Source organism: Perca flavescens, chromosome 6 (assembly GCF_004354835.1).
Source record: "Perca flavescens isolate YP-PL-M2 chromosome 6, PFLA_1.0, whole genome shotgun sequence".
In the NCBI taxonomy this organism is placed as follows: domain Eukaryota; kingdom Metazoa; phylum Chordata; class Actinopteri; order Perciformes; family Percidae; genus Perca; species Perca flavescens.
This window is the reverse complement of record NC_041336.1, coordinates 8194850-8216288: the sequence shown is the minus strand read 5'-3', so window position 1 is coordinate 8216288 and position 21439 is coordinate 8194850. Positions and strand designations below refer to the sequence as shown.

The 21439-nt window shown below is 38.2% G+C and overlaps 1 protein-coding gene across 1 annotated transcript; it reads right to left on the bottom strand.

Annotated features, from left to right (window-relative positions):
* Window positions 1–1900: 1900 nt before the first annotated feature.
* Window positions 1901–20057, bottom strand: LOC114556913 (cathepsin S). Its single transcript, XM_028580042.1, has 8 exons — window positions 19951–20057; window positions 14052–14176; window positions 13800–13922; window positions 10854–11006; window positions 8089–8313; window positions 6371–6536; window positions 5697–5799; window positions 1901–2285 (listed from the first exon to the last, which is right to left on the bottom strand). The coding sequence occupies exons 1-8, from the start codon at window positions 19970–19972 to the stop codon at window positions 2186–2188; spliced, it is 1017 nt and encodes a 338-aa protein (XP_028435843.1). The 5' UTR covers window positions 19973–20057; the 3' UTR covers window positions 1901–2185.
* Between the last annotated feature and the right edge of the window lie 1382 nt (window positions 20058–21439).

Below are 21439 nucleotides of genomic sequence, written 5' to 3'. Positions count from 1 at the left end.
TGGCTTGCGAAAAATATCCAATGTCTACTTTGGTGACTATGGGGCGAAAGAATCGCTCATAATCTGTGTTCACGTTCACTTCTCCCGTTGGAATCAATACACTCACGACCTGATGCTAGGTTCCTAAAGAGGCGTGGCAGTGGCAGAGCCCACATGACACAGATACAGGAAGCTACTCTGAGTTTTGGCGTCTCTGTTCTAAACATAGACAGTATATAAACTGGACCAACAGATCCCTTGGTCTGGACGGAGACCAGTGAAGGATATTAGAAGCACTTTTCCGGAGATTGCTGAGCGTTACTGCGCAGCTTCCAACTGACAGAGACAACGTAAATGTGACGTGAGCAACCTGTCTGAAAGTTGGAAGTCTTCTGGTAGCTGTGCCAAGAGAAATCTCAATCATTCCCAATGTTACAGAGACGGAGAGCGAAGGTACAGGAGATAACATGGGCACAGGCTAATTATTGATCACTAACATGCTAGTTAACATTAGTAATTAAACCTAAACAGCTCATGTAAGGTAAAACTGCCTGCGAGCTTCTCCTGTACTATACGGTAATTCCTCTACTATGTGACAGTAAGTTGCGTGGCTATGACACAATCGTTAGCCTATTTTTATAAAAGCGTCTGCTACGGAGCCATAACGTGAGGTACAAGGTAATGGAGCCTTTTATACATTGTCATGTTTATTTAGAAATAAACAATGGACAAATAGAGTCTTTAAACGCTTCAGATGTAAAGTTATTCGCTGTCAAAGTGACGTCAAAATGAATGGCAGTCAATGGAATGCTAACGGGAGGTGATGGCTTTGTAGCATCAAAATGGCGCCATAGGAGGTTTGAGTTCTGAAGTGAAGCTTACCCTCTTGGTTCTAAACCGTCTCTGCCCATATTACTGACATTCTTTGGTGAGCAGCTTTAAAAAAAAAAAATAGTTCTACATTTTAGGGAGGTATTCTAATTCACTTTCATTGCCGAGAAGTCTGCACGCTAACTATGACGTTACAGCCAGCAGCTAGTTAGCTTAGCAGGGCTGGGACCATGTGCTTTTGCCCCGATTCCATTCTTTGACGACACAAGGTTGCTGATTCGATTCGTATTTCGGTTTTCATAAATTACGATTCCAGAAGTATAGCAATTCGATAGTATTGAGTATTGCAATTTTCTTTTCCATCATTACCAAAAACAAAAGTTGAATAATACACTTCTAGAGACAAAATATCATGAGTCATTTCTAAAAACAAATAGTTTTCTAAGAAGAATGCACATCACGTCAGTCAGTATGACATTTATTTATTCTGTAAAGAAGCCCATAAAATGCATTTTCTGCTTTCAGTCTGTTTTGCTGGAAACTGATATGATGTAGTCACCGTCAGCAGTACTGTATAAACAGAAAATATTCAGGTAAATCATTGGTAAAAAGAAAAGAACTGATTCTGGGGAAAAGAATAGATTTAAAAAAAAGTGAGTAGTACCCATCTTCTCATCTAACTCTTTTCAAAAGAAGCAAATAAGCTCAAAATGTTGAACTATTTCTTTAACTTTTTTAGAAATGTGGGTCAATGTTTGATGAGAGGGTCAGAAGAAAATAAAAACAAAAAGCTTTTCTTCTTCCTCAAGACAATGTTCCTTGCCTGTAGGCAGCTAGTCCTCTATATGATATGCTATCACATCAGCGCGTGCACAGGACTGAGATGTTTACCAGAGACAGGGCTATTGATTTTGGCCTTCCTTCTGTCGTGACATGTAAAAGCTAAATTGACCAACAAGCCAATTTCCCAAAGAGTCAATGGAATCCTTTCAGGCAGTTTTCATGGCAGATTTAACAGACTGAAAAACCTGTAACTGGTGGTGTAAAATCAGATATTCGCTTTCATCGTGTCAGATATTTACTGAAAGGCTGACATTACAGAGTAGATATGTGTCTTTATTACAGATTCAAACACACACACACACACACACACACACACACAAACGCACGGTCAAGAAGTTCAATGATGTTTAACTGTAGTATTTAAAGTCTTGCCATTTTTTGCTTTTTGGTACAAAAGGTGCATTAAAAAGGAATTTAAAAACATGTCGAAAAATCTTTAGAATCAATGTGACATTAAACTGTAAAAATGCTGTATACATAAAATGGAAGGGAACTTCAATTCTGCAACAGATTAAACTGGTTCCCTCTGCAGCTACATGATAGGGTAGCAGCCGAACAGAGCGATACCGCACTGGTTGTTCTTGTTGCGTGCCATCCGGATGTAGCCCTGGTCTCCAAAGGTTATTCCCCAGCTGAGGAAAAGAGCAGAGAAAAATATGCATATAAATAAACTAGTGATAAAAATATAAGCAGAAGAGTCATCCACGCGCCTTGATTCGATCCATCACTGGCGCCTCATTCTAATTGTTTAAAGGTCCCATGACATTGTGCTCTTTGGATGCTTTTATATAGGCCTTATTGGTCCCCTAATACTGTATCTGAAGTCTCTTTTATATAGGCCTTAGTGGTCCCCTAATACTGTATCTGAAGTCTCTTTTATATAGGCCTTAGTGGTCCCCTAATACTGTATCTGAAGTCTCGTTTATATAGACCTTAGTGGTCCCCTAATACTGTATCTGAAGTCTCTTTTATATAGACCTTAGTGGTCCCCTAATACTGTATCTGAAGTCTCTTTTATATAGACCTTAGTGGTCCCCTAATACTGTATCTGAAGTCTCTTTTATATAGACCTTAGTGGTCCCCTAATACTGTATCTGAAGTCTCTTTCATATAGACCTTAGTGGTCCCCTAATACTGTATCTGAAGTCTCTTTTATATAGACCTTAGTGGTCCCCTAATGCTGTATCTGAAGTCTCTTTTATATAGGCCTTAGTGGTCCCTAATACTGTATCTGAAGTCTCTTTTATATAGGGCTTAGTGGTCCTCTAATACTGTATCTGAAGTCTCTTTTATATAGACCTTAGTGGTCCCCTAATACTGTATCTGAAGTCTCTTTTATATAGACCTTAGTGGTCCCCTAATACTGTATCTGAAGTCTCTTTTATATAGGCCTTAGTGGTCCCCTAATACTGTATCTGAAGTCTCTTTTATATAGACCTTAGTGGTCCCCTAATACTGTATCTGAAGTCTCTTTTATATAGACCTTAGTGGTCCCCTTATACTGTATCTGAAGTCTCTTTTATATAGGCCTTAGTGGTCCCCTAATACTGTATCTGAAGTCTCTTTTATATAGACCTTAGTGGTCCCCTAATACTGTATCTGAAGTCTCTTTTATATAGGCCTTAGTGGTCCCCTAATACTGTATCTGAAGTCTCTTTTATATAGACCTTAGTGGTCCCCTAATACTGTATCTGAAGTCTCTTTTATATAGACCTTAGTGGTCCCCTAATACTGTATCTGAAGTCTCTTTTATATAGACCTTAGTGGTCCCCTAATACTGTATCTGAAGTCTCTTTTATATAGACCTTAGTGGTCCCCTAATACTGTATCTGAAGTCTCTTTTATATAGGCCTTAGTGGTCCCCTAATACTGTATCTGAAGTCTCTTTTATATAGGCCTTAGTGGTCCCTTAATACTGTATCTGAAGTCTCTTTTATATAGACCTTAGTGGTCCCCTAATACTGTATCTGAAGTCTCTTTTATATAGGCCTTATAGACTTAGCGTTTGCGCATGCTCATTAGCCTTTGTTTGTTTTTAAAAAGGACCCATGCTCATAATTTTGTTCAGGCTTTCCATATTTTTGTGTGTTGCTGAATGACAATAAAAGGAGTCTTGCGATGGATGATGGCGTGCAGCTAAATACACCATGCAGTGCTTCAATATGTGTTTGCTCATCTGATAAAGTTCTAAAAAACAAAAAGAAAATGGCTACATCACATAGTCATTTTTTAATTATTACTGGCAACACTTGGCTTATTTCTTACTTTAGATAATGCTAATCACTTTCTGTGTTGAGGTGTTACATTGGAGGTGAAGGGGTGAACATTTTGAGAAATTTTCTTGATGTTTTTATCGTTTTCATTAGAAAATTGGTCTCAAAAGTAGAAGAAAATGGCACCCTCATAAATAATCCAAAATCTCTAAATGTTTCTGACATTTTTATTAGCTGAGTGGGACTGAAAAGGCACAGATGTTTAGGCTTGAAGTCTTCTCCAGTGTGTGTGTGTGTGTGTGTGTGTGAAGTCCTAGCTCAACATTATGTGGTTGACCCCACCCACCATTTCACAGCTGCATGTCCTCAGTCATTAGGCGGATAGAAACAACAGGTGAAAATCATTTCAAAATCCAGGTTAAGATTCCATCAAAGTAATTTTAAAATGATTGGAAAAAAGGTAATATACCGCTGAAATGTTGCCCCTGGCAAGATAGAAGATAGAAGCGTAAAATATAAAACTCTTGGGAACACTTGTTGATGTTTCAGGTGTTTTTTGTTGTCATCACTTAATCTCTAAATTCAAAAGGCCAACCTCCCAGTTTATACATCGGTAAACTGATGAGGGAATACATTGTATGGTGAGACACGGAAAAAGAGGATTAGAACAAGCTAAAACATGCCTGATGAGGTCAGCTGTAGAAAACAGCGAAGTTGCCATGTTTTTAACGCAATAAGTGTTGAGAAATGAAACGTCTTCTTCTCTATTACACTCAAATGATTCCGTGACGCTGCCTGATTTAGACCAACGTTGCAGTCTGGTTGCTTGATAGCTGTAGCTGGTAGCTGTACTTTCCAAAGTGAGGGGAGACAGATTGTTCAGGTGGAGGATTTTTGTTAAAAAGATCCTCTCCCATTTGTCTCTCCAAATCGCAGATTCTAATTTGCCTACATTTCATTTATGATTGATGGATACAGACATTTTCATAACTGTTCCATTCTGCCGCATCTTGCCCAATGGAAGACCTGCTAACATTTTAACTGGCCACATGGAGGTGGAGCATGCCAATGAACCAAATATGTGGTACTAAGGTCATTAATATGCAAAAAGACAAGACATAGGAGAACTTTTTGGCGTCACTCGCGTAGGGAAAAGTTCAACACCATTCAACTCTTGCAGCGGGTGGGCGTGTGCGTGTGGCGAGCACGAACGGCACAGTTTCCCGGGATTAATTGAAAATTAATATGAGACAATGGCCCTCGGCCCCCGTGTGAAAAGGCCTATACACTGATCCTAATTATTGCATAGGGATCAGTTCTCCTACCTATAGTTTTATTATACATTTTATTATATATTATTGTATTAATGCCTATATCTACATGAGTCCATCAATCAACTGACGCAACCTGATCAACATGCACATCACCTGCTTAAGTTGTGTTCAAATTAGTCTCACTTTGCCAGATCATCCACAATAAATATTCACTAAAATAATATGATAATGCAGTTTAAAAATAAACTTGTTTGTTTTATTGTCACAACACAAGAGAGGATGTGAAGATACCGATAGTTTTGAAAAGAATATTGGCCGATAATATCGGCCCACCGATACATCGGTCAGGCTCTAGTCTGTTCTACCACTAAACTCATGTCAGCATGACACAGATCGTACTTCCCTGCAGTTGTCTGTCTTCCCTGTTTCACTTCCCCCTCACCAGATGAACATACAGGAACATACAGGAGCTACACATGAGCTCAGTATGAATGTATGTTTGTACTAATGTATGTACTAGACAGGGATTTAGGGGAGATCAGTGAAAATGTCTCACCTGTTTTTTACCAGCCAGTAGTCTTGCCCGCTCAGTGTGCCGTAGCCCACAGCTAGCACCCCATGGTTCACTTTCTGGGTGCAGCTCGGGTCATCGTACACTCCTGAAATGGCACGGGTGAAAAATAATAACAAATCCATCTCATTATATTCACATTCATTATTTTATTTTTTTGAAACATTTAAGCCAGGAATGTATTGTATGTTTTTTGTCAATTTTATTCGAATTTGTTTGACTATAATCTGATTTTTGATTCACGTGTTTTGAGAAAACGTTAAATGGTAATAGGGCTGTGCAATTAATCAAATTTCAATTGCGGTTACGATTTTGGCTCCTGACAATCACAAAAACAGAATCATCTAGAAAAAGTGATTATTTTGCACATTACGTTTTGCAAATATACTCTTATTTCATTGTGTGTTCTGAATGGGGGAGGGAAAAGGGACATTTCACAGTTCAAGGTGTTTTCACTGTTGATTTGTTTAACTGTTTCACAGTTTTTAAATTTTGCCATGGTGGGCCGCCACTACAAAATCAACATAGAGGAAACACTAGATTATGATTTTGTTCCATAATCGAGCAGCCCTATATATTAAGATCTCCCCATTTTGATCGGGCACTGTACTAGTATAAGTAAAGATGAGAGCCTGTGCAGCTGATGATGTGTAACGTACCACTCCTGTAGAAGGGGAATCTGGGCTTCATGGCGTCGATCGCCACTGAAATGGGTCCAATGGTGGCGAGCGCCTGCTTCAGAGCACCCTCGTCCCCATAAGGCAGGAAGCTGTAACTGGAGCAGTTGGCGGCGCGGTTCTTCGGGTTGTAGCGGCACGGTTGGGACTGGAGTAAGAAGACGAACATGGGTTAAAACCTACGATTAACACTGTGTGAAATATCCCTGATGGTATTAAAGATACAGTGCTTATTTTCTGCTGCCTCCATGAGTAATTCTAAGCAATGACAACAAAACTGTCGGAGCATCCACATGATACAAGCCTTCGGTGATAAGTTATTATTTATTTATTTTTCTCAGCAGCTTTGTTTTGTTAAATTTTTTCAACTTTAGCAGGTGAGTAAATCTCAGACACAGACACTAGTCACTGTGCTTATTAAGAGAATATTTATGTTTATGTTCTATCACTGATAGAATTTGTAACTTTTTTTTTTTTTCGGGTGAATTGGAGCCACAACACCTCCGCGAGGCTGAAACAGTCTGTCAGATTGGCTCCGAACTGCCCTCCTCCTCCTCTTCCTCCTCCTCCTCCTCCACACAAACACGAACAACAGCGAACCAGATGAAGCCCGGAGGACAAACACGTTGTCCGCTCCGAATTAATTTGTTGTTGCTCCAAAGAGACATTAACAGCAGAGCACAGACAAGTGAGAAGTGTGTTGCAGTCTACAGCCTTGAGGGTCGGACTTAACTTCTCGTACACCCACATTGTTGTCTAATACAGGATTTTTTTAAAATTGTAAACCTGAAGTTTGCACTGGATTCCTTATATGTTTAAAACACCACACCATGTTTAAATGTCATGTAAAGTGGGATAACAACATTGTCCTCAACTTCCTGTTTTGTTTTTGGGCTGTCTTCATAATTCAATTCAATTTTATTTATAGTGTCAACTCCCAACAGAAGTTATCTCAGGACACTTTACAGATTACAGAATCGGTCTAGATGCTGCGTTCCAGTCAGAGTCGGAGAGTCAGATTTTCCCGGTTGAAACGTCTGACTTAACTTAGTCGCGCTTTGTCAGACCTTCTTCCACAACGCTGTGGAGGAGGGTCTGTCTAGTCTACACAGCATTCCAGGATGGGAGAAAAATGTGCTGTCGCAGTCTTTTGCAATGTGTGTATTGCGCCAGTTAATATTGCAATGACGATAAGTCAATATACTGGTGTGTATATTTGACTTTTGTTTCTGTTTTTGATTTCTTAACACATAGGCATTACAACCCCCCCTCCCCAAAATAAAAAATAAAACTGGCTGGGGTAGAAGTCAGAGTTTAAATGCATTGGCAAGCAAATATTTGTTGATAAGATGTGAATAATTCCTAAAAAAAACCCTCCCCAAACACATGTAATGTTTGTCTGCACATGTTTTTTGCACATTATGAATTATTAATAATAATAATAATAATAATAATAATAATATTTACATGAAAAAAGACATTTGCATGCAAGAAAAACACAAATTGTTGCAGAAAAGTTCACCAGAATGCAGGAAATTGAAGTGTTTGATACTCAAAACTTCCTCAGGGACGACCCAGACAACCCAGTTATAATTTACAATAATTACACCTTGCCGTTACATGTTTTCTTTATAAGTTTAATGAATTTTCCAAATCCCCTTGCTGCATGTTAGAGCATCAGGATTTAAGCAGTTACTCACCTGTCCAGTGTAGGGGTATGAGGCGTCCGAGTCGATGCCCTGGTTGTCGATGACGTACTGGAAGGCTTTGTGCATGAAGCCACCGTTGCAGCCGAAGTTGCCATATTTGCCTGAACAGTCCACCAGGTTTTGGGGGCTGAGGTCCACCAGCTTCCCTGTTGTCTTGGCTAACTGGCCCTCCAGGGCCCCAGCGGCACTGAAGGCCCAGCAGGAGCCACATGAACCCTGGATACAAACAAGTGGTGTTACTGCCATACACAGTGCATTTCTTTTCTTCTTTATTAGCTTCAGAGTAGTCTCGCATTGCCAGACCTTCTTCCACAGCGCTGCGGAGGAAGGTCTGGCTAGTTCACACAGCATTCCGGGATGAAAGAAATATGTGTTCTGGTTTAATGGCATTTCTTTAAACCAATCACAATCGTCTTGGGCGGTGCTAAGCGCCGGACGGAGCAACGGTGCCGCTGCAAAATATACTCGGGAAGGAACTTGTTTTGGAGGAACATGTGCACGTTCAAAGGTTGTTTTAGTCGTGCAACAGAAAACTCTGATTGGACAGATAGTCGAGCTAGCTGTCTGGCTTTAACAGACCAGAAATGGCAACACAAAGAATGCGGAAGGTAACGGACATCCGGCCGAAATAAAAGACACCCGGCGGAATTTCTGCCGGCACATGAACAATCCCACAAGTGGATATAGACTAGCTTCAGAGTTAAATGGAAGACTTCACATATCCATGTTTGGCAACACAACATGAGTTTATAAAGACGGAGCCAACGCAGGATCCAGCAGAGTTTGAGAGGTTAAAAGAACTCTGCTGATTCTCTGGGAAATTTGCTTCTTTGTCTATTATATCTAACACGTTGCACAGAACAGAAGGAATTCCAAAATCAATACTTGAGAGTCTCTCGTCGAATGATACTCATCTGCACAACACCAGTTATTCTTCTTCACATTGTAAATCAACTTCTTTGCAGATTTGGAAACAAGATCTCTTTTAAAATACTACACTTTCTTATTACTGACCTTACACAACAAGATCTTAAGACTCGGTTCGCAAGAAAATAGGTAATCGATTAATAATGACTTATTAAAGCGATTCTGACTTTTGTTCGGTTTGATGTCTTTTGTTGATCATCGTGATCATCGTGTCCCACTCCATGTGTACTTGTCTTGATATTATGTCTTATTTGTATATTTGTATTTTTGTAATTATGTTGATATGTGCCTATATGTATATTGTTGTCTCTATTGTACAGTATGTGTCTATATTACTATTTGTCTACTGAATGTTTACTACTTCATGTCTATTTGGTGAATGTATAGATAGTTAACACCTACCAAAGTCAAATTCCTTGTGTATGTAAGTATACTTGGCCAAGAAAACAGATTCATATTTTTTTACACAACTTGTTTTACCACTGACAGTTAGGGTTATGATTAGGAACTTCAAGAGATAAAACTTTGTGGGGAAAAATAATGTATTTATGACCTGTAGTTTAAAAATCTCACTTTTGACTACAAAAAATAGTTATCATATCATTTCTTCGGAACCAGGCTAAAGACTGAAAATAAAGTACGAGACAAAAACATAAAACCTCTAAAAGTGAAAGGGTCCATCACAACGTGTCCATATACGTATGTTTGAATAAAGTGCATATAGCAGAATAAAAACCTAAAAGACATGAAATGTACATTTTGATATACTGTACGTAAACACAAGTGTATAAGGTGTTTATGTGTGTGTGTGTGTGTGTGTGTGTGTGTGTGTCTGTCGAGTGCTAGGTGGCTATGCGTCCTAAAAAAGGTATTTTGTATTATTCTTAACACAGAAAAAATGTATAATTCCAGCCATGCAAGGTGTAATAAACAATAACTATGAAGTAAAAAAGAATTAGAATTTTAACACTGGGATATTTGGGGTCTAAGAGGCCAAATAACGGCTTTATACACATTTCTAACTTTTTTTTTCAAATCATTTATACAAAAAGCATAAGTGTACGTAGAAAAAGCCATGTTATTTCCAAAGCTGAGATATTTAACCGAGAAAACCGACAGCGGTCGGAAGGTGAACTAGACCATGTGGCGTCAATGCGTGTCAGGCGGTGATCTCGCACCTCTTCAGCCCCAAAAGCAAAGTGGATGTGGCAACAAAAAAAAACTTGCAAAAGTGGCGGTCGTGGCGACGACTTCCTGTGCGAAAAAGGAACAAACATGGATTGTGTGGCGTGATGGCTGCGTCGATTGCGTCACTGTGTGACACGAGACGTCTCTGCTTCCACCAACAGCTCTGATTAATCCGGCCGACTGTGTTCCTAAACTCAGATATATGTGTCACCGATGGAAGACCTGTCCTCTTGTCAAATTTAACCCGTTTTCAAAGTTTCTACATCAGAAATGTGGGTTTCTTTCGACCAAATTGCACAAAAGTAACACAGATGGTTCCATGAAACGCTCTTCACAAGTAAAAGTAAGGATCAGTTCAATACTATCATTGACTTTTGGGTGTTTTAATAATTTTTTTGATTTTTGACATTCTGTGATTATACATAAACATCCCCTGATTTTAACTTAATCAAAGTCATAGATACAATTTAATAAATGATACATGAGGTTTATTGACTATAAAATCCAAAAAAGTTGGTGTAAGTGTATACTGGTGGTAGTGGGGGGGAAAAAAGCACAGAAAACGTCAAACAATGCTACAAAAACATGTTAAAAAAAGTGTTAATTATGACATGGGAGGACAACACAAGGGTTATCTTTACCTGCATCTTAACACTGGTGACACAGCCCTTCTGTCTCCAGTCCATGGTGTCGGGTACATCAGCGCCGGATGTCCCCACAAAGGCAGATGGTGCCCTCTGGATGTCAGTGGGAACGGTGAGTGTGGCGTACGACTGCAGGATCTCCTCTTGTGTCTGTGAGGAAGCAGATAACAACGCATGAAATGAGCAGCAATGAGCTCCCTTTCAAAAAAGCCTGTATTCATTTAGCAGGGGTGTGAATATAGATTTGAAAGGACAGGACTTGAGTAATTGGGTAAACAATCTGTTTTTTTATTCCGACTGGACTGAAATCTGTTATTATTACTTTCCCAATTAATCAATTTGTCTATAAAGCGTCAGAAAAATGGTAAAATACGCCCATCATTTTTTAGCAGAGCCCAAAGTGACACCTTCCCTTCAATTGTCTTTATAAAACAATTCAAATTCTCACATTGGAAAAACTGGACTTCTTCTCCCCAATTATAAACTGGTGCCTCAATTGTTTCAGCTGTAGTCACATAAAAAAGCTTCAGATAATCTGGGAAATAAATGGCAGTATGTTTGCTTTAACCTCATGCAGAATGTAAATGAGTACATTTTATCGTTTCACTCTTTGGCCCTTCCGCTGGTCTAACTTTTCTTAGTCTGACCAACTGTACTTTCTTGACGCAGGCCTTTGATTCTTTGCTGAAGTAATGAGAGGATTTCTGCTCTTAGCTCGACCACTGATCCACAGCTCCTCATGGATGTGTTCACCACATACAGTATGTTGTGAATAGCCTACAGTATGTTCCGGGTCTAAATTAATGAGTGTCTAAAGGACTGAAGGATTAAAGCGGTGTTTGCTTTGCGTCCTTTAACCTCGCCTCGATCTGGGTCAAAGATTAACTAAAACTGAGCCCCCCTTCAAATCTTCAGTAAAGAATCAAAGGCCTGCATCAAGAAAGTACAGTTGGTCAGAAAAAGAAAAGTTAGACCAGCGGAAGGGCCAAAGAGTGAAACAATAAAATGTACTCCTTTACATTCTGCATGAGGGTAAAGTAAATGTACTGTCATTTATTTCCTCGATTATCTGAAGCTTTTTATGTAACTGCAGCTGTAACAATTAAAGCATAAGCGGCTATAATTAGGCCTGTCGCAATATGCAATAAATCAATTAATCGCATGATTATTAAAAATTAGCTTGATAATTCTTAAATGGAAATTATCGCGGCCGGAAAAATTTCCATTTCATTTATTGTTTTTGATTGGGTTTGGTTTTTATTCCAGTGCATTTTTTGTTAAAAGAGACTGAGAGTCCATTTTATTTATTGTTTTTGGTTGTTTTGTTCATTTATTGTGGATATTTAAAATGTCTTCCAGTTCCAGTGTTAAATATTCTTTAGAAATAAAAGTTTATTGATCTTTGAAAAGGTGTACCTGCATTATTATGCCATTATCATTATATTAGATGAAAATGGTCACAGAACGACAATATTATCATTTATCGCAATGATTTCAGGGACAATTTATCGTCCAACAATATTTGTTATTGTGACAGACCTAGCTGTAATCAATATTTTTTTACAATAACAATATATCACATGACAATGTGAAAGAACTTTAGTCAAATGTCAAACCTTAAAATGGTACGTACTATAGATTTAACATCACTTAAACAGGAGGAAATAGTGCATTTGTATGGACTATTTCAAGATGCATTTTTAAACACTCTTGGTGCTCTATTAGTATTTATCTCAAACTAATTTTTCTGCACCCCATATTTCACATTTTGCATGGTATTATTGTTCTTGTGGTGGGATTTACAGCTTAAGAACTCATTCTATATAAGGTTGAGACTGTCTCAACCTTACATAGCATGATAGCAACATGAGCATACATGGCCTAAACTTTAGGGGGTGTCAAAGTCAGCTTCACTGAGGGCCACACTGGAAAATGAGAATCACACCAAGGGCCAACAATGTATAGTTTGTTGACATGCTTTGATTTAATAAAAAAGATTTTTGATTGTATAGTCTCACATAAAGCCCTAAAAGATTCAGCCAAAAAGTTCCTTAGTAATTCAAGCAAAACAATGCATTCTGATTAAATGTTTTTTTTAAAGTAGGCCACCAGACTAACACCAACCTGTTCCACAGGCTGTGTGGGAATTTCTGTCTCAAATTGTGCTTTGAGTGTGGCGTAATTGCAGTTTGTCTTTTTGGATTGGTGCACAACTACGCATGCCAAAATTTATTGTGAACCTAAATTGATATGCGGGGCCGGATCAAAATTTGCGAGAGGCCGGATTTGGCCCACGGGCCTTGAGTTTGACACCTGTGGCCTAAAGTTTCTCCTCAAATGACAATTCATTAAATTTCTTCTGTTGAAGTCATCAAAGTCTCCCGAACTGTCTTCACGTATGTGAAATGAGTTGTGCTGCTCCGGAGTTTTTCCATAAAACTTCTTACAAAGTACATTCATTTTACTGATCTGCACAACATTTAATTATGATTACGGTCTGAGCATTATATATATGTATTATCACAACCCACCTGCACTTGTTTTATGATGAATGTTGGTTATTTGAACAAATGTTTTTAGGTTATATACAATTGTGCCAGTTACCTGCTACCTTGTTAGTATTCTAGCAAATAGGATTGTTAAATAATTTAAGAATAAGTAAGTTACATAATACTTTAAAAAAAAAAAAAAAATTACGAAGCATAAAAGGACAACAACTACATTTGTATAAATACTTCGTAAATACCTAATTATACTTTATTATAATGATTAACTGTGGAACTTAAAAGTCCAAACTAGTCAAACTGTATCTGATCTGTATCCATCTGACCTTCCACCGTCATTAATAATACTCTACCATTTGAATAAATGTGCCAATCATGAATCAATAAAAATCATAACAGTTTCCCCCTTCAGTATCAGCAGAGTGAGCGAGCGCCTCACCAAGTCTCCCATGTGGTTCATGCCGAGGTCGTAGGTGTGAAGTCCCATCGAGGCCTCCAGGTTGTGCATGGTGATGAGCATCAGGTTCTTCTCCCACAATTCCCTGCGGCGCACATCCTCCACCTCAAGGCGTACAGTAAGAGTGCATAGGGTCAAATACTGTATAAGTACATGATGAATCTTACATCAAATCTTATAGATTTTAGCGCCTACAAATATATGTACATCCTTTTTTTTTTTATTATAACATACTTCATTTTGGTACTTCTTCTCGTGCGTCTTCTTCCACAGCTCCCAGTGGTCATCCAGCCGGATGTCAATCATGGCCGCTGCTCCGACACACAGGGAGACGAGCAGCAGGCTCGCAAACATCGCGCCTGTAAAAACACACACATGGACCACATGAAAAATCAGCATTAGGGCTGCACAATTAATCGCAATGTTATCGGAATCGCTTTATGGACTAGTGCAATATTCAAATTCCCAAAAAAAAAATTCAAAGGGGGGGGCGCAATATTTCTTAATCCTTGTGTTGTCTTCCATTCAACCATGTACGCGGGTCCTCCCCGGTCAAAAATGAAAATCAACACTTTTTCTGACGTTTTTGTCTCTTTTTTCCGACACTTTTGGAGCTTTTTTCAATGTCTTGGCACTCTTTTTGAAGTTTAAAGGTGCTGTAGGTAGGATTGCGAAGATCCAGGACTTAAAAAATTTTAACAGCCCCTACCCCCACAAGGGAGAATTCATGTGTGTGCATGAGCAGTGATTGACACACAGTTAGACACCCCCCCTAGCCCTGATTGGTGCATCTGAACAGGGAGCTGTGGACTTTTGCAAATCGCACTACAGGCTGTAGGTGGTGCCAGAGGAGCCCATTTTTTTTTTTATTACCCGCCTCATATAGTTCTACTGGAATATATGATCAGTTTCAGCAAATATGACAGAAAGTTAGTTTTATAAGTCTTACCTACTGCACCTTCAACACTTCTTTTCACTACCATGTATAAACACCACTAACAAAATTATTTCCTCTAGTTTTACACTTATTTTTGAAATTCATGCTCAATAAACCTTATTTATAGGAAATTACCTAATTCTAGATTTTAAAAAAAGCAGAAATTATAAATTATTTATATTAATATTATAATATATAAAGGAAGGCTAATCACAGACTTGTATATGTCAACGTTCAGTGAGGATACTGTTTCGAAACATTAAATAAAACACCCAAAATTCAATTAAAATAAGTAGAGATCCGATCTTTTGTTGTACTTGCAAAGCCCATTGTATGGAATCATCTAAATATAATCATATATTTTTGATTATATAGTCAAATGAAAATGAGAATAATGATACAAAAATGATCATTCCCTCCAATATCGTGAATCAAATCGCAATTGCAATACCAGTCAAAATAATCGCCATTAGCTATTTTCCTCATATCGTGCAGGATGTAGTCTGACCTTTTGCAGCTCGCCAAGAAAACAAACCGCCTTGGGGAATAAGGCCTTTGAGTCAGAAACACACGAGTGGTGTTCGCTTCAGAAAAACCACAAAGAGGATCCAGGGCTCACATCAGTGATGGCACAATGTTCTCAGAGGTTGCGATGAGTGCAGAAGTCAAAAGCAAAGAAGGGACTTTTGTTAAAGTCTGATCCAGATACAAATCATAACTTATTGTTTGTTTGTTTAAGACCTCTTCAGAATCACAAAACACTTTATTGATTGTTACATTTAAGTTGCTTGTGTCAGATTTAAGTCAAAATAGGACTAAGAAAACAACTAGTAGTAGCTGCAAACAATGTAGCAGTTACTTTTCCTGAGGTCTACATAAAACAATCACAACTTCTACATAAAAATGTTTTGAAAAATGTTTTGTAACTTAGTGTCAAATAGAATGACATCACATCTGACAATAACAGTCCTTCATAGTTACAGTATCTCATTTTTTTTAAAGTGTTTTCTGTTATATTCTGTTATTATATTATGTTGTTATACAGCGGATTATACAAACGGAGTGTCTATTTGTACCCCCGGTACGAATAGCCTCGGCCACACAGCTGAACTATTCACACCGTGTGACGTAACGACAAAAACACGTTGCTCGCGTGCACCGAAATCATGACAGACGTTCATCTTCCATGACCGCAGAAACTGGCATATTAGGAAAGTTTAGTCTCTAAAGTTTATAACAATTGAATTTCTAGCGGAAAATGGATACTACAGTTGCGCTTTCTGTCTTCAGTGAAAGCATACAACCGTTGGTTTGTTAGTTAGTATCTATTTTTTGTATACAGTACGGTTACCTAGCAACCGAGGCTTGAAGAAAACAAGTGGTAAACAGTTGTTCAACATCCTGTTAGAATTGCTAGGTGAGTGGTTAGTACCAGGCACGGCGTTATGGGTGGGCCTGACGGGCCTAGGCCCACCCACTTTTCAACCGGCCCATCCAAAACATTTCCTCAAAAAACATTAATTAATTAATATATTATAATTTGGTGAAGAATTATTAAAAATCGGCAAATAATCTCATAATTTGTGCTAAAATTGTCTAAATGTTTAGTTTTCAAAAACAATTTAAAAAAACTGGTCATGTCATGTCATAATTTTATGTTTCTGCGCAAGTTCAGCAGACAGTGAGGTTCGGATCGAATGTAGCTTGTAGGTATGCTAGGCTAGCTCCCAGTGATCTGAGAGTGTGAAAATCATTTCCAGTAAAGGACAAGGTTGCAAGAGTCGTTGTTTAGGTACCTTAAACGTGCACGAAAGGTCTCAGAGTCATCGCTGCAACCAGGAGATGAAGGAGAGCTGAGATCCACAACGCCGAGCACATCTTTGTCTCGGCCACCGCAGGATGCTAGCGCGGTTAGCGCGGCTAGCGCGACCAGCGCCGGTGCTAGTGCCTTTGCCTCTGACTCGCGAGTGGATGATATAGCCCCTATGGATATAGCCCTGTGGATCGGTCTTCCGTGGATGAGCCCGCAACTCAACCAGTGCTAAAGTATCTGGTCACTTCTTCTGCTTTAGGTAGTTTAATTGTGTAGGACCGCCAGAGGATAACAGTAAGGTATGGCTAGTAAGGTGTGGCTACTCTGCCTGTATTTTATTATGTCGTTGTATGAGATATATGGATTAAAATAATCAATTCATAACCCGCTACAGAGCTGCAGGCGCAGTTCTATGTCTATAACAGCTTGTTACTGTTGTCAAGTTGTTGTTCCCTCATCGTTTTCTCTTGTTATGGCCAATAATGCTTTAGGGCTTGTTAATGCGATTTATTTATATTTTTTAAACATGTTTATAACATGAATCATCACACTAAAGTAAGTAAAATAACTTGAGTCTTGTTTTACATGACAGATGACGTTGTCAATGAACATGTTCTGTGGTCGAGTATTGATTGAAACTGTCGGGCAGTGTTGTTGATCTGTATATTGTTGAAAACTTAAAACAATTGAAAAGAATTGTGAAATATTCGACCTCATGTTATACGAGCAGAACTAAACAATGTTTTGGGGAAATATTAGATTCCTGACCCCTTTTACCATCGATAGGCCTTTGGTCAGGAGTGATGCGCTATAGCGCAGCCAGGTATGGTGCGTAATGGAGAAACTTTTTACAATGCAACACATATAAATAGCATCAAGCTATTACAATCTTTATTATGTAAGCACATATAATACATATAATATAACAGTATATTAGCCAGTCATTTGTATTAGGTTAAACAGGGATTTGATAAAGTTTTTAATTTAATTTAAGTGATTTGGAACCCAGCCTGTGTGTGTGTGTGTGTGTGTGTGTGTGCCGTGCATGTGTGTGTGTTCAAGATCTCCATCTGATGGTCAGCAGTCCACAAATGAAAAGCTATTGAACTGGACATGAATCGAAAAGTGAGGCAACTATCACAAGACCAGAACTGAAACTTAATGAAGAAGCAAAAAATGTTGTCCAAAATGCATCAGCGCCGTCACAACACGGTCAACATCAGTTATTGTTTAATCAAACGGGTGTAGAGGCCGTCGTTACAACAGCTCCGGAAGACTGGAAGTCTTTACTGCCACAAAGACACCATCAGCATTTCATAATAAGGAAGTATAGCTAAGAGCAGATAATGTTACCAAATTCAGGTTTGTTTGGTTTACAGTCACAAGATCAGTATGTAGATCTGCCAGTTTCACCTGATTGTAGTCTACGTGATACACAGGTATATGCAGTATACCCACTAAGAATGCTCCAGTATTTATATATACCCATTTTAAAATGCCCAATGACACGCAACAACATACTTTCCATTATAATTTTGATATGTTTTGAATTGTCATCTGTGGGCTAAATAAAGATATTTCCACCGGAAATTGGTGCATTAAAGTGTCTCCGAATATAGGAAATTAAGTCATTGATGTTCAAAACTTTTCTAGGGGAGGATGCCCAGATCCCCCACTATGATATGCCCCCCCCCCCGAAAGGCAGATTCTGGCCTATATATATATATATATACAGGACAGTATACCCACTACAATACATTAGACTACACCACTGGACTAGATGATGAACAGCTAAGCAGAGAATAAAGTGGTGACACAAACAGTGCCTAAGTTGGACCAAAAAAGGTGCCAGTACCCTAATTCAGCAGTTGCCATGGTGACGTGATCATCGTATGTATTGGATATATTTATATTCAGTGGTGGAATGTAACTAAGTACATTTGCTCAAGTACGGTACTTGAGTACAAATTTGAGGTACTTGTACTTTACTTGAGTCTTTTTTTCCATGCCACTTTCTAGTTCTACAGAGCGAAATATTGTACTTTTTACTCCATTAAATTCATCTGACAGCTTTAGTTACTTTACAAATGAAGATTTCTGCATGTAGTTTATAAAATACGGTTTATTGTAAATTATATTGTAATTAATATAATGGCCTACAAGCCCAGCTGAAATGATAGAAGATGAAACATTTAGTTGATTGACAGAACTGTTGGGATCGTTTCCAGTTTCTAAAATGGGAGTTTTTTTTCCTGCATCGAGTACTTTTACTTTTAATACTTTAAGTACATTTTCCAGATGATACTTACATACTTTTACTTAAGTAACATGTTCAATGCAGGACTTTTACTTGTAACGGAGTATTTTTACAGAGTGGTACTAAGTATTGAGTAAAGGATGTGAATACTTCTTCCACCACTGTTTATATGTATATGTATATGTATATCTTGTAGGCGTGTCTTTATGAAACAAAGGATTGTTCCATTCTAGCTTTATGGGGGTGCTGACTGTCTGATTTGACATAGAATTCCTTGCTTTTCTCAATAAATCATGATTTAAAGCTTATTTTAGTATACATATCTGCCTGTTAATAACACTGTTAATAAAAAATTATAACTAAGGGTACTTATGTGGACAAAAATCGGAAGAGCCGGGTACTCTACTACAAAAAGACTACTACATAGACTACAAATGTCACCTAATACCTGACTGAGTCACTATGACAGTTCAAAGTTACATAGCAGCAAGATGAACCCAAATACAGTATGTATATATACCGTTATCAATATGAATGTAATGATCACACTCCAGAATCTGAAACTCTGTGGACTTCTCGGTCACTGACAGAGAGCTAAGTTGAGTACATACAGTGGACTTTATCCGAAGAAAGTGGCCTTGGTTGATCACTTTAGTTGATCTTATTACTAATTTCAGAACTTTACAATTTACAAGAAAAAAATGTACAAGAAAAAAAGACATACGCCTCAATCAGGCTCATAAGAAGTGCTTTTAAGAGTTTAATGTAACACAAATGTTCAGCCCGTCGTTTTAAATACCCTTGAGGATGTCCAGGCATAACGGTGAAATATATTTAGATTGTTTTTGTCGTCTTACAGTCATCATAAACCACTACAGCCACCCTCGACCTCAGTGTAACAATGTTACAGCAACATTAGGCTACAATGTTATTTCCCGTCACTTTGATAACCACACCTGCACCCTGAACACACCAAGGGAACTCCTTTATAAAAACATAAAAACGAAAGTAAAAGCAAATCGGCGTTAAAGCGTCTTATTGCCGATTCCCCTTTTTATTAGATATGTATATAAACATAAATTGCAGACTATCTGAATGAAAGCTGATGAGAAAGTGTTAAACTTACGTTGGTCCGTGTGACTTGTCATCGCCGCTGTGTGTCGAACCCTCTGATGGTGTTTTCCTGGTTGATGGGCCTATTTATGATCAAAGTGTCACATGATGCTGTTGCAGTTTCTTCCTCTTCAGAAACAGAAAGCTGCAACGCGCTGATCTGTTTGGTTAAACATCTGAGGCGACTGGGCGCACGCAATGCTTGAGAGAAAACAAAAAGGAAGCAAAAGTTATGTATTTATAGAGTTTTAACGCCTGAAAGCCTCAAAACCGGTGTAGCTAGTCTACGTGATACGCAGGTATACGCAGTATACCCACTAATGCTCTTGAATTTCCATATACCCACTTAAAAATGCGCAATGGCACTTAACAACATACTTTCCATTATAATTTTTGATATATTTTGAATTGTCATCTGTTGTTTTTCTTCGCATAGGCTAAATAAAGGTATTTCCATCGTAAATTGGTGCATAAAAGTGTTTCAGAATGCAGGAAATGAAATCTTTGACGCTCAAAATGTCCCTTTACTGCCTATAGGCCCAAACAGTACAGCATATACTCACTACAATACATTAGACTACACCACTGCTCAAAACTAAACCAGAGAATCATAACTCATATTTCTGAGAATAGGCGAGATTTTTACCTTAGACGTTACCTAACTTAGTGTCTAAACACAGTGAAATAATAACATGTAAATGTATATTAATCATTTAACTTTTTATTTTAGTCCCACAAGCGGCTCCTAGAGGCTGTAATGTGAATTACACCTCACAACATACAAACGTGTTGGATGAAGGATGAAACAAACAATAAACACACACACACACACACACACACACACACACACAACACACACACACACACACACACACACACGCACACACACACAGACACACTTTCTCACTACATTAATATTTTATTTATTTTATGATTTTGCTTGATTCATGTTGCTTACTTTGTTTTTGCTTCTTGATTTTATGTTTGCCTGTATGTTTTTACCTTTTAGCCCACATGATTTCATTTTATTTGCTTATAAAACCTATTGAAGTGAGATTCCTTCTACAGTATATGCCTCTAGGGACATTTTAACATGATAAAATGTCTCGGTAAAAGTCATTTTAGGTGTGCTTAAAATGCTCAGTACATGTCAGCAGAGTGAGGTCATGAGATGTCCTGAGATGTGCAAAGTTGAAATTTGTCCTGAGGGTGGAAAAGATGGAAATGAAAAACATTTCTCCAATGACAAAAATGAGCATGTTGATATATATATATATATATATATATATATATATATATATATATATATATATATATATATATATATAATATATAATATGAACATGATATTTCTAGTGTGGAAGTGGAAATTTTGGTGTGATGGTGGAGCAAAAAGGAAAGGTCGGGGAGGTCAATTAAATTGTGAGGATTCACTGTCAGGGGAGCATGACTGTGCGCTACAAACGTCTTGGAAATGCAGTAAGTTGTTGCATGGATGGAAA

What these genes read in the sequence shown, in the direction of transcription:
- LOC114556913 (XM_028580042.1), bottom strand. Translation starts at nt 19,972, where the DNA reads ATGACAAGTCACACGGACCAAC. An exon ending in TGAACCACATGGGAGACTTG is followed by an intron (nt 11,007 to 13,799) that starts GTGAGGCGCTCG and finishes GCTTCCTCACAG; the next exon opens with ACACAAGAGGAGATCCTGCA. An exon ending in TCACCAGTGTTAAGATGCAG is followed by an intron (nt 8,314 to 10,853) that starts GTAAAGATAACC and finishes GTTTGTATCCAG; the next exon opens with GGTTCATGTGGCTCCTGCTG.